Source organism: Schistocerca cancellata, chromosome 2 (genome assembly GCF_023864275.1).
Source record: "Schistocerca cancellata isolate TAMUIC-IGC-003103 chromosome 2, iqSchCanc2.1, whole genome shotgun sequence".
Taxonomy (NCBI): Eukaryota; Metazoa; Arthropoda; class Insecta; order Orthoptera; family Acrididae; genus Schistocerca; species Schistocerca cancellata.
In genome coordinates, this window is record NC_064627.1 from 1,017,841,934 (window position 1) to 1,017,854,880 (window position 12,947).

A 12,947-nucleotide genomic window follows, 5' to 3' on the forward strand; every position below is an offset into this window, starting at 1 on the left:
TAACCCCACAGAAAGAAATCGCATGGGGTTAAGTCGGGAGACCGTGGAGGCCATGACATGAATTGCTGATCGTGATCACCACCACGACCGATCCATCGGTTTTCCAATCTCCTGTTTAAGAAATGCCGAACATCATGATGGAAGTGCGGTGGAGCACCATCCTGTTGAAAGATGAAGTCGGCGCTGTCGGTCTCCAGTTGTGGCATGAGCCAATTTTCCGCGGGCTACGCGTGAAACTTGCCCGCACGCGTTCAACCGTTTCTTCGCTCACTGCAGGCCGACCCGTTGATTTCCCCTTACAGAGGCATCCAGAAGCTTTAAACTGCGCATACCATCGCCGAATGGAGTTAGTAGTTGGTGGATCTTTGTTGAACTTCGTCCTGAAGTGTCGTTGCACTGTTATGACTGACTGATGTGAGTGCATTTCAAGCACGACACACGCTTTCTCGGCTCCTGTCGCCATTTTGTCTCACTGCGCTCTCGAGCGCTCTGACGGCAGAAACCTGAAGTGCGGCTTCAGCCGAACAAAACTTTATGAGTTTTTCTACGTATCTGTAGTGTGTCGTGACCATACGTCAATGAATGGAGCTATAGTGAATTTATGAAATCGCTTCAATCATTTGTAATAGCCCTGTATATGTGCAGCAGGAATCTGAGCAGCCGTTGGTACCACAGTGACAGAACGAACTGTTACAAATCGGTTACTTCAAGGACAGTTCCGAGCCAGATGCCCTGTAGCGTGCATTCCACTGGCTGCAAATCATCGCCATTTGCTTCAGTGGTGTCAAGCGAGAGCTCATTTAAGGGTAGAGTAGATCTGTTGTGTTTTCCGATAAAAGCTGGTTCTGCCTCGGTGCCAGTGACGGTCGTGTGTTGATTAGTAAGAGACTAGTTGAGCACCTGCAACCAACCTGTCTGCGGCTTAGATACACTGGAGCAACACCTGGAGTTATGGTCTGAGGTCCGATTTCGTATGACAGCAGGAGCACTCTCCTTGTTATCCCACAAACCCTGACTGTAAATTTGTACATCAATCTGGCGAATCGACCTGTTGCCATGCCATTCATGAACAGCATTCCAGGGAGTGTTTTCCAACTGGATAACGCTCGCCCACATACCGCTATTGTAACCCAAGATGTTCTACAGAGTATTGACATGTGACCTGCTCGATCACCAGATTTGTCTCCAATCGAGCACATACGGAACATCATCAGATGATAACTCCAGCGTCATCCATAAACAGCATTATCCGTCCCTGTATTGACCGGCCAAGTGCAATAGCACGGAACTCCACCCCCACAAACTGCCATACAGCACCTGTACAACAAATTCACGCACGTTTGCAACTCCAGCGTCACCCATAAACAGCATTAACCGTCCCTGTATCGACCAACCAAGTGCACCAGGCATGGGACATCACCCCACAAACTCGCATACAGCACCGGTACAACCCAATGCATGCACGTTTGCATGTTTGTGTTCAACATTCTCTCTCTTACATTAACCTGTGATAAATAATGCTAATCACTTACATACAGGGTGTTTCAAAAATGACCGGTATATTTGAAACGGCAATAAAAACTAAACGAGCAGCGATAGAAATACACCGTTTGTTGCAATATGCTTGGGACAACAGTACATTTTCAGGCAGACAAACTTTCGAAATTACAGTAGTTACAATTTTCAACAACAGATGGCGCTGCGGTCTGGGAAACTCTATAGTACGATATTTTCCACATATCCACCATGCTTAGCAATAATATGGCGTAGTCTCTGAATGAAATTACCCGAAACCTTTGACAACGTGTCTGGCGGAATGGCTTCACATGCAGATGAGATGTACTGCTTCAGCTGTTCAATTGTTTCTGGATTCTGGCGGTACACCTGGTCTTTCAAGTGTCCCCACAGAAAGACGTCACAGGGGTTCATGTCTGGCGAATAGGGAGGCCAATCCACGCCGCCTCCTGTATGTTTCGGATAGCCCAAAGCAATCACACGATCATCGAAATATTCATTCAGGAAATTAAAGACGTCGGCCGTGCGATGTGGCCGGGCACCATCTTGCATAAACCACGAGGTGTTCGCAGTGTCGTCTAAGGCAGTTTGTACCGCCGCAAATTCACGAAGAATGTCCAGATAGCGTGATTCAGTAATCGTTTCGGATCTGAAAAATGGGCCAATGATTCCAGCGTGATTCAGTAATCGTTTCGGATCTGAAAAATGGGCCAATGATTCCTTTGGAAGAAATGGCGGCCCAGACCAGTACTTTTTGAGGATGCAGGGACGATGGGACTGCAACATGGGGCTTTTCGGTTCCCCATATGCGCCAGTTCTGTTTATTGACGAAGCCGTCCAGGTAAAAATAAGCTTCGTCAGTAACCACGAGGTGTTCGCAGTGTCGTCTAAGGCAGTTTGTACCGCCACAAATTCACGAAGAATGTCCAGATAGCGTGATTCAGTAATCGTTTCGGATCTGAAAAATGGGCCAATGATTCCTTTGGAAGAAATGGCTGCCCAGACCAGTACTTTTTGAGGATGCAGGGACGATGGGATTGCAACATGGGGCTTTTCGGTTCCCCATATGCGCCAGTTCTGTTTATTGATGAAGCCGTCCAGGTAAAAATAAGCTTCGTCAGTAAACCAAATGCTGCCCACATGCATATCGCCGTCATCAATCCTGTGCACTATATCGTTAGCGAATGTCTCTCGTGCAGCAATGGTAGCGGCGCTGAGGGGTTGTCGCGTTTGAATTTTGTATGGATAGAGGTGTAAACTCTGGCGCATGAGACGATACGTGGACGTTGGCGTCATTTGGACCGCAGCTGCAACACGGCGAACGGAAACCCGAGGCCGCTGTTGGATCACCTGCTGCACTAGCTGCACGTTGCCCTCTGTGGTTGCCGTATGCGGTCGCCCTACCTTTCCAGCACGTTCATCCGTCACGTTCCCAGTCCGTTGAAATTTTTCAAACAGATCCTTTATTGTATCGCTTTTCGGTCCTTTGGTTACATTAAACCTCCGTTGAAAACTTCGTCTTGTTGCAACAACACTGTGTTCTAGGCGGTGGAATTCCAACACCAGAAAAATCCTCTGTTCTAAGGAATAAAGCATGTTGTCTACAGCACACTTGCACGTTGTGAACAGCACACGCTTACAGCAGAAAGACGACGTACAGAATGGCGCACCCATAGACTGCGTTGTCTTCTATATCTTTCACATCACTTGCAGCGCCATCTGTTGTTGAAAATTGTAACTACTGTAATTTCGAAAGTTTGTCCGCCTGAAAATGTACTGTTGTCCCAAGCATATTGCAACAAACGGCGTATTTCTATCGCTGCTCGTTTACTTTTTATTGCCGTTTCAAATATACCGGTCATTTTTGAAACACCCTGTATGTTACCTAGACATATGTATTCCCGAAATTTCATTACTCTACATTAATTATTTTTTGGTGTTGCTATTTTTTTCAGTCGATGTATGTAGACTGTGGCAAAGAGAGGGAGAAGCTGAGTATGAAGGCCTAACTACAAAGAGGGATTGGGTAAAAGGATTTAGAATGCTCTTTGTTAAAAGAGCGCGAATATGTCCACATGGTCAAAGTTTTTGGCCAGGAAGGCGGAATGAGGAATGAACCACATTTTCTGTCAGAGTGTTTTAAAGAACATTTCACCATTTTGGGTGTCCGACAGGAGCATTTTTCCGCAGCTGATCACAAATTGGAGTTAATGACATTTAACTCAGCCAGCCTACATATCACTCACAGTGCCTTTTTGCTTGACCAGAGAAACCAAGAAGCCCATTCGGACTGAGAATGTACTGACGAACGTTGGAAAGTGAATCGAAACACGACTCTCGATTTCTAGTTCGCTATGGTCTTAAGATGCTGAAGCCACAAGATTAGAGTCTCCACTCCTGAATACAAGGCCAGGTTGCTTAAAAGCGCGTCATAATTTGTCCTAGAGTACAATGCTGTTTTGAAAAAAAATATCTAATAACGTAAAAGGCTGGTGCTATGGTGTTTCATTTACTTCTCAGAAATGCACATACTACTAACATAACGTACTCACTGACATTAATCTCCATGTTTTTCTAGGCTTAATGAATGATCTATTACATTCAGAACAGGGATGGCCAACCTGCAGGAGATGGACTGCATGTAGCCCACTAAGTATCAGTGCAGCCCAAGAAGTGAGCATCTATTAACATGTTGGTAAGAAATCTATAAAATCCACAAAATTCCGTTTATGAAAAGTGATGATAAATTGAATATTTTGAATTTGGAACTCTGTCACACGTCGGTATTCTCTCATTGGGACATCCAATTCTCTCTCTCTCTCTCTCTCTCTCTCTCTCTCTCTCTCTCTCTCCCTACCTCCTTTTTCCCTCCTCAGCGCCCCAATTTTTTTTCTTCCAATGTCGCCCAGGTAAGCCAAAAGGTTGGATGACCCTGATTTAGAGCGTGTCCTATATTTTGGCCATATACCTTTCGTCATCTTCTGACTAAATTACCAAACTGAAGCTAATGCATTCGTTCTGTCTTTTTGCATCTGTGGACGGTGTCACTGCACATGGGGCCACAGATACACAAAGTGCCAGAGACGTTTGACAGCAAAGAAGTATGCATAAACTGAATCTGTGGTTAAACGGTCACACAGTTTTGGAATATCGACATATCATTAGGAGCTGCGGTGTTTTCTTCAATAAAGTAGTAAAAATGTCCCCAGAGTGCAGCTACAGTATTTTTTTTAGTAAAACTCGCAAATGCATCTGTAAAGTTCAGCTCCTATAATTGTGCCATGACATCTCTCGAATAGCGGACAAAAACAAATGGCTTGGTCAGCAGGAAAATGTTTCCGTGGTCTCATGCAAGAAGCCTTGAAAAGCAGCAAGCTGTGTGGCTGGTCTCTTTCATTCATCATTGATAAATAATTTGACCGTAAATGAGCTGACTTAGATGGGGTCTTATAATACAGTGGTTGTACGCACTGATGTCGAATCTTCTTTTTAAATGGCTTTTATGAGGGAGCTTCAGCATTGAGACGCGCTGAGGGTACAGGACAGGAGAGTCGCAACAGTGCAGTACCGAAGTTGACCCCCTTCCGGATGAGGGAGTGCGGCCTTTGTAGAATTGCTAGTGGGAGGGGGGGGGGGGGGGAAATCGACAGATATAAGCTAGCCTTGTGTTGTCTTGGGGAAAATGGCCTCGGCTAGCATCATACTGGCACCCAGCCCATTGTGCAGTTTATTGCACGTATCCACTGTGGACAATGAAGCTGAAAGCACTTGTTCTGGACGATGGAACTCTGCCTGGCAAGAGATGAGCGTTTGGGCCATATTAAGAAATGTATAATCAGCTTATAAACATCTCTCAGGTGACAAAAAAGCATGGATAAACAACTTTGGCGTATTACAGGTTTAGAGAAAGGAAGTCTTACACCAAGTTTTATAGGTTTTCCCGTGATCTGTGATGCAAGGCTAGCTGCTGCCTCAGAGGGCACTGATTAGTGAAACTGATGTGACATGAGGAGGACGTAACACAATTTGCGAAGTTTTAAGCAAAAGTGGGGAGATGTTATGTTGCTTGTGTAGATGGAAAATACGCTATATACACGTTCTGTGCTGCTGAATTACTGGACAAGATAGTGGCAAGGGTTTTGGGCTGCTCAACAGAAGGGAAGCATCATTTTGTATTCATTATAGATTTCTGTATTTATGAAAAGGGCTTTCATCTACAAGTTTGTAACCTGCGTCGAAAGACCAGTGGGTACCATTATTATGTTTGTTTGATAAAGGGGATGAATCAAGATGCTTGTATTACAGTTTTATAAAAGTAATAATTTTGGATTTAGTGCTTTTAAAGATTCTTGTCTCAACATTCTGCTGTCTTTGATTATCAGAAACTATGTTATGGAAGTTAAAGGTTATAAACTGCTTTTTAAAAAAAGTTTTTGCTGCAGCAGTTCAATTTTTAGTAGGTTTATCCTGTTAGTAATTCTTATGTTAATCTTCAGTCATTACACTACACTAAATAATATATGAGGATATGTGTTGTCAGACATTCAATTTCTTTCTCCTTTTCCCATTATCGATAGCGCCAACAATTTGCAATAACAGTCATCTGCTGTGAGCTGTTTGACGCCAAATCGCTCTTCATGAGAGCCACTTGTTCAAGAAACGAAAAGATCGTAATGAAAGTGTATAACTTTGAGGGAAGTAATGATTCAACATTAATTGTGCATAAATTCGAAAAAAAAACATTGTCAAATGAAGTTACTCGTTAGTAGAAAGTATACAAACAAAAGCAATTGCATACATTAACATTATCAGAATAAAGAATACCAAAAGCCAGTGAACTGCTTTGGACGTATTTACAAATGGTACTACTTATCGAAGACTTCGGACTGAATGACATTAGTGCTACTGTTGTAGTTGCTTGATGGTGATAAAATAAATGAACTTTGTCAAGCGTGCATTAGATAAAGGGCAACGGGAACTGTAGGTAGGACTGAGCACAATATTTTTATAGATGAAAGTGGTAAAAATCGTAATAGGTGCATAACTTTAATAGTGCACTTTATTTGGATTTACCGCTAACATGCATTCCATTAGCCTCATTATTCCTCCTTCATTGAGGAAGAGCTGAAATTTGTATTCTTTATATGGCATACAACATTCTAATCTATATTTGCAAAGCACTGTGAAGTCAGTGTATTTTTCCAATTTCCTTGAGAGTATATGCTTAATGCATGTAAGCTCATTAAAAGATTACACCTGCTGTAACGTTGTATATGTGTTCCAAAATGTATAACACGAGAACCAAAGAGGTATATAATCGTACATACACGCAAGTGTTCTCTGTATAAAATTCACTGATTCATGCGAGTGACGAAATTCTTTGCGCACGTAACTACTGTTCATCTTTGCTACGGCTATTCTGCATTTCCGCAAGAATTGTTTTTGGCGGGAAGTGTTCAGAAATCAGAAGTGTTGACGTTACTCATGAAATATGCAGATACCAGTGAAAATGTAAGTTTCTTATTAATCTACATTATGCAGAATGCGGCTTGGTTTCCTATGTTCAAATTGAAAACTTTTTATATTTAAATAGAACGAATGATCAGTATTTGAAATAAATAGCATGCAAGTTGTATAGGACATCTATGTAGATGTCGCATTACGTACGTTTATCATGTACGTAAATATTTTTCTTGGCAAAATTTACTATTGGGCCACCCTGTCCAATCTCCCATGAGGTAATAACGTAACCATTTTAGAATTTAATCATACTTGGTGCATGTCTTAATTGTCAACTTGATTTTTTTGCTGGAATCTTTACGTACATGGTAGCAATCTTAAGTGCAAAGAAGAATATCCTAACTGACTCTATTCATTAGCAAAGACTAATATGAAAATACCATTTACGCATACCATCCATATTCAACACTGCCGGGAATTTGTAAATAAAAACCATGTGTATTCCTTGAAAACTTGTTACAATGTTTGTGGTTGACCTGTAGGTCAGATCTGTAACCAGACGAGAGCTGAAAACGGTTATCAGTCATTTTTATTAATGTATATGTTGTATCTGATAGTTAAATGCTTTTTCTGTGTAAAGAATTAGACACACATCTTGGGTGCACAAATAGAATGATATATCATTATTTTGTTACTGTAAATTAAAAAGACATCGTGTATGAAATTAAATAAAACATTGCAAGCAATAATGAGGCATTAATATTTCTATTTACATATAGGCCTATACTGTTACACATAAACATAGATTCGGCGAAGAACAGTTTCATAAATAAATTCAAATATAAAGGAGGAAATGATATTTTAAAACAGTACCTCCATGCAGATAGCATTGTTTTTCTTGACGTCTTGATCCAAAAATGACACAAGTTCATTTATAGGTGAGAGACAAGATCTTCTCATATAACACTGGAGAAGGGGACCCAAACAGAATGTTTTCCACTGGGGCCATGAAAGGCACTGTTGTTCAGCGGGAGACATACAGTTAATCTCAACATCTTTAAATTCGTATGATACCTGGGAAATGAGTACTATCTACCAGTTTTCTGCCTCACTCTCAGGTGTCCTGACTAAGTGTTTTCATGAGGTGCTGTAGCAGCAGTGGTCACATTTGCATCAGTTGAAAGTATCGTAAAAAGCATGGTGTTAGTAACTGACTAGAAATGTGCAGTACAATCATGTTTCTAAAACTATTCCCCCTGTGCTATAGCTCATCAAATTTGACCCTTTTTTTTTCATGTCGAGTCATGTTTAAGTGAAGATAAGAACTATTAACTGCCTGCCAATGCCAAATATTTTTCATTATTATTTGTACTTAATACTGATACTCAGCACAAGCAGAGGTCTGCACTATTTCTTTCTACAAAGTTGTACCTTTGTAAAAAAAAAATTGCAAATTTAAAGCACAGTGTGGAAAACTTTTTTTTTTTTCATAATAAATCCACATGATGTACCCTACTTATTATACACTGTATCAACTTGATGGCCTATGTGCTAGATGCATAAAATAGAGGTCTGTAGGTCAACCCATTACTAAGTAGTAAATCTGTGATCACATGGGAATTGGTGCCTCATTAATGACCAGGTACACACCCTTGTGCCTTTAGACTCGAATTTGTCAGTGATAGAGTTAGGGCAATCCTATTTGGCAGCTTTACTATTAAGGCTTGTAGGTATCCATGTAGCAAATATGACTAAATTCTGAAATTGTCACCTTAGGCTCTGTCAAAATATCAGAGTGTTTGCATGGTATGAGCCCATAGGCATTCTTTGTTTGTTAGTACATGTTTTTTAAATGCAGTTTTGAGTTACTTGGTTATAGCAAAAATGTTCAGTGTCATGCAGATAAATACCATTTTGATATTGAGATAATCATACTGTGAGAGAGTGGTTGCTGGAGCCTTGGGTTCACATCACAGGATGCATGTTCTTCACAGAAGGAGCAATAATATTTCTTCTTTATAAATTTGCATTCTTTGACATATATTTCAGGATTATGGAAGTGTCCAATTCCACCTGTCCACTTTGACCCATGACGTCATCAATATGATGGAAATGGCTATTCTAAGCGTCTCCAATATAGCACCTATGACATCATAACACACGCACGACAACAAACATGAAAATACATATAAATAAGACAATAATATCTCCCTCCAGAAATACAGTCAAACTAAAGGGACAACCGTGGGAAACTAGGGGTTTTAGGGTGAGGACAAACTAAATACACTCATGCTCATAAATTAAGGATAATTCCAGAATGTGGTGCCACGCAATGTGGCACTACACAAAACTGGCGCTAATAGCATAGGCACATAGGGAACACACATGACACCGATCTGTAAGTGGTATCTGCAATAAGTTGAGAAAACTGTCCCGAAACAAATGTGCTACAAAACGCCACTGTTTCCTGCGCATGTACCCCAACATCAATATGGGATATGATCACCGTGCACATGTACACAGGCCGCACAACAGGTTGGCACACTCTGGATCAGATGGTCGAGCTGCTGGGGTATAGCCTCCCATTGTTGCACCAGTGCCTGTCGGAGCTCCTGAAGTGTCGTATGGTTTTGAAGATGTGCGATGTGCAGCGATACATCGACCGAGAGCATCCCAGACGTGCTCGATGGGGTTTAGGTCTGGAGAACAGGTAGGCCACTCCATTCGCCTAATATATTCTGTTTCAAGGTACTCCTCCATGATGGCAGTTCGGTGTGGCCGTGCTTTACCATCCATCAGGAGGAAGGTGGGACCCACTGCACCCCTGAAAACACTGACATACTGGTGCAAAGTGACGTTCAGATACACCTGACCTGTTACAGTTCCTGTGTCAAGGACATGCGGGGGTGTACGTGCACCAATCATAATCCCACCCCACAACATCAAACCACGACCTCCATACAGGTCCCTTTCAAGGACGTTAAGGGGTTAGTATCTGGTTCCTGGTTCACGCCAGATGAAAACTTGGCGAGAATCCCTGTTCAGACTATATCTGGACACGTTCATGAACATAATCTGGGACTACTGTTCCAATGACCATGCGCTGTGTTCTTGACACCAGGCTTTACTGACTCTCCTGTGACCAGGGGTCAGTGGAATGGACCTTGCAAGTCTCCGGGTGAATAACCGTGTCTCTTCAGTCATCTGTAGACTGTGTGTCTGGAGACAATTGTTCCAGTGACTGCGGTAAGGTCCCGAGCAAGGCTACCTGCAGTACTATGTGGCCGTCTGCAGGCACTGATGGTGAGATATCGGTCTTCTTGTTGTGTTGAACACTGTGGACATCCCGTACTGTAGTGCCTGGACACATTTCCTGTCTGCTGGAATTGTTGCCATTATTGTGAGATGACACTTTCTGGCACACAGAGGGCCCGTGCTACGAACTTCTGTTTGACCAGCCTCCAGCTGCTCTAGTATTCTACCCCTCACAATGTCAGCAATGTGTGTTCTTTGAGCCAGTTTCAACTCACAGTCACCATTAGCACACCTGAAAATGTCCGCCGCTCGTGGTCTCGCGGTAGCGTTCTCGCTTCCCGAGCACGGGGTCCCGGGTTCGATTCCCGGCGGGGTCAGGGATTTTCACCTGCCTCGAGATGACTGGGTGTTTGTGTTGTCCTCATCATTTCATCATCATCCAGGAAAGTGGCGAAATTGGACTGAGCAAAGGTTGGGAAATTGTACGGGCGCTGATAACCACGCAGTTGAGCGCCCCACAAACCAAACATCATCATCATCACATCTGAAAACGTCTGCACACTTACTCGCTGCACCGTACTCTGACATGCACCCACACACACCTGCGTATGTGGACTGCTGCCAGCACCATTGTGCAACGACCTGGCACCCGGCAAACTGCCCAACAGAGTGTTGTTTCACCTTGTATCAGCATTAGCCTTAATTTATGAGCATGAGTGTATAATAGTAAAACACACACACACACACACACACACACACACACACACACACACACACCGCTAGAGGTCACTGTGAAACACAAGAAGAAGACATCTACATAAACAACCAACTCATGAACACCGTGCCTTAATGACGTCGCACACAACAACAACACCCTTACGTCACGGATCAGAGCGGATGGGTGGAATCGGACGCTTCCATTGACCCTGTATGCCTTGTATATTTTAACCACCAGACATTCGTATAATTACTTGCTTGTCATACAAATAGTGCAACACACTTTCATTCGAAATCAGGACCATAACTTTTTCATTTAATCAAATAGTGAAGTTCAATTTCCTTACAAAATTGTAAATAGTCTTATAGTACATCAACTTAAAACTTAATAGCGAACCACTAAATTTCTTTCGTTTCATCTGACTTTGGAGTACATTAGACCAACCCCTTTTTAATATTCATTGGCTTGCTGTTAACTCATTATTGTTTCATTCTTTCTGGTGTTGCTTTCGTTTCTTCTTCAGGATTTGTGTTATTCATTTGTTTTGATTTTGACCCTCATTTTTTTGTCATTGGTAATGTTTTTTCGTAGCTTTACCTGTGAGCATAATTTCTGTGATTTGGAATTGTTTATTATTCTGTTTCCATGAACCTCTTTTTTATGTATGTAATAAAAAAAAAATTGGTTCACAGTGTTTGGGTACATTCTGAGAATGTATCCATAATATCAATTATTCGTTTCGTAATTGTGTATGAGGGTATTCCAGTTATTTGGCAAAGGGTTTCATTTCTGATGTGGATTAGTTTGTTATGGAATTCTTTCTTAATATTTTCCTTTCTTTGATCTGCAGCCTTTTATCTGGGCCATGCTTGGTGATGGTTGTGACTGTGTATAGTGCCTCCAGTTTCATTTTTGTATTATGGTGTGATTTGTGTAATTCATCCAATTGGTTACAACAGGATTGAACCTGACCTGGTTTTGACACTATCGGTATCTTCATCAGAAAATTCAAAGCAATAGCCTAAAAAATTACAAAATTGTTAACATAGAGGGAAACCAAGAATAGATAATTATTATACGGAACAAATTTAAGAAGACCATACTCAAATGTTGTGATAGACGAACAGATTTATGAACAAAATGCTATCATCATATAAAATAACTTATTAAAATTACATTTAAAACCATAAAAAATCACAGGTACTGGAACTGACATAACATTGGTACTTGGCAGTAAAAATTATAGCTGCTTGACGTGGCACACTATATGAGGAAAATATGCACTGGAGGTGGCATCTAAGAGTCTCACAGGCCAAAGTTACCACAACATGGACACAAAATAAGCTGTGCCGCCCTATTAACAACTGAAGAAATCAGCTGCTTGCATTAAACATATATATTTCAAATAGCATATAAGTGTTCATCTCACAAGTCAACAGCTAGTTTTATGTAAAATAAAAATTTATACAGAACAACAGACTAGCTGATATTCTGTACATTTTATGTAAAAATGAATTACCATGTAATAAATAAAAAGGTGGGGGAAGGTAAGATTTTAGAGTTTACTCTAAGGAAAAAGTGTCAATTTTAGGCATTTCTAAGTTATGGCTTTATACCATTAAAGAAGAAGTATATTGAGTCTGAAGCTTTTCTGCATCCAGGATGCTGGCATGAACAGAAGCTTATTGCTTGTGATTAATAAGATCACTAAAGGACGAGTTATAAACGTTTGTACCTCCTTTATCCAGGACATGTTCTTTAAATACAACAGCAATTGCTCGTCCTATTTAATAAGCTAGACATGTGTCAGAAGGAATTTTATAGACACCTGATTTTTGTAAGGGAGAATGCACTGCTTTCAAATTACGAATAAGATTATTTTTCAACCTGTTATTAGTAGAAAATGCTATTTTACAGCCATGATCGTGTTTGTTTTATAGGAACCGCTAAAGAAGTGCAAATTGTGGTTATTCTATTATTGGTTTTATTTTTGAAAATA

The 12,947-nt window shown here is 41.2% G+C and overlaps 1 protein-coding gene across 1 annotated transcript in view; it reads left to right on the forward strand.

Moving 5' to 3' along the window:
* The first annotated feature begins 6,892 nt into the window (after window positions 1-6,892).
* LOC126162992 (chromosome transmission fidelity protein 8 homolog) overlaps window positions 6,893-12,947 on the forward strand; it is a 40,553-nt gene continuing 34,498 nt past the window's right edge. The window contains exon 1 of the mRNA XM_049919847.1: window positions 6,893-7,026. Coding sequence (XP_049775804.1) covers window positions 7,007-7,026 — 20 coding nt within the window. The 5' untranslated portion in view covers window positions 6,893-7,006. The remainder of the gene's footprint in view (window positions 7,027-12,947) is intronic.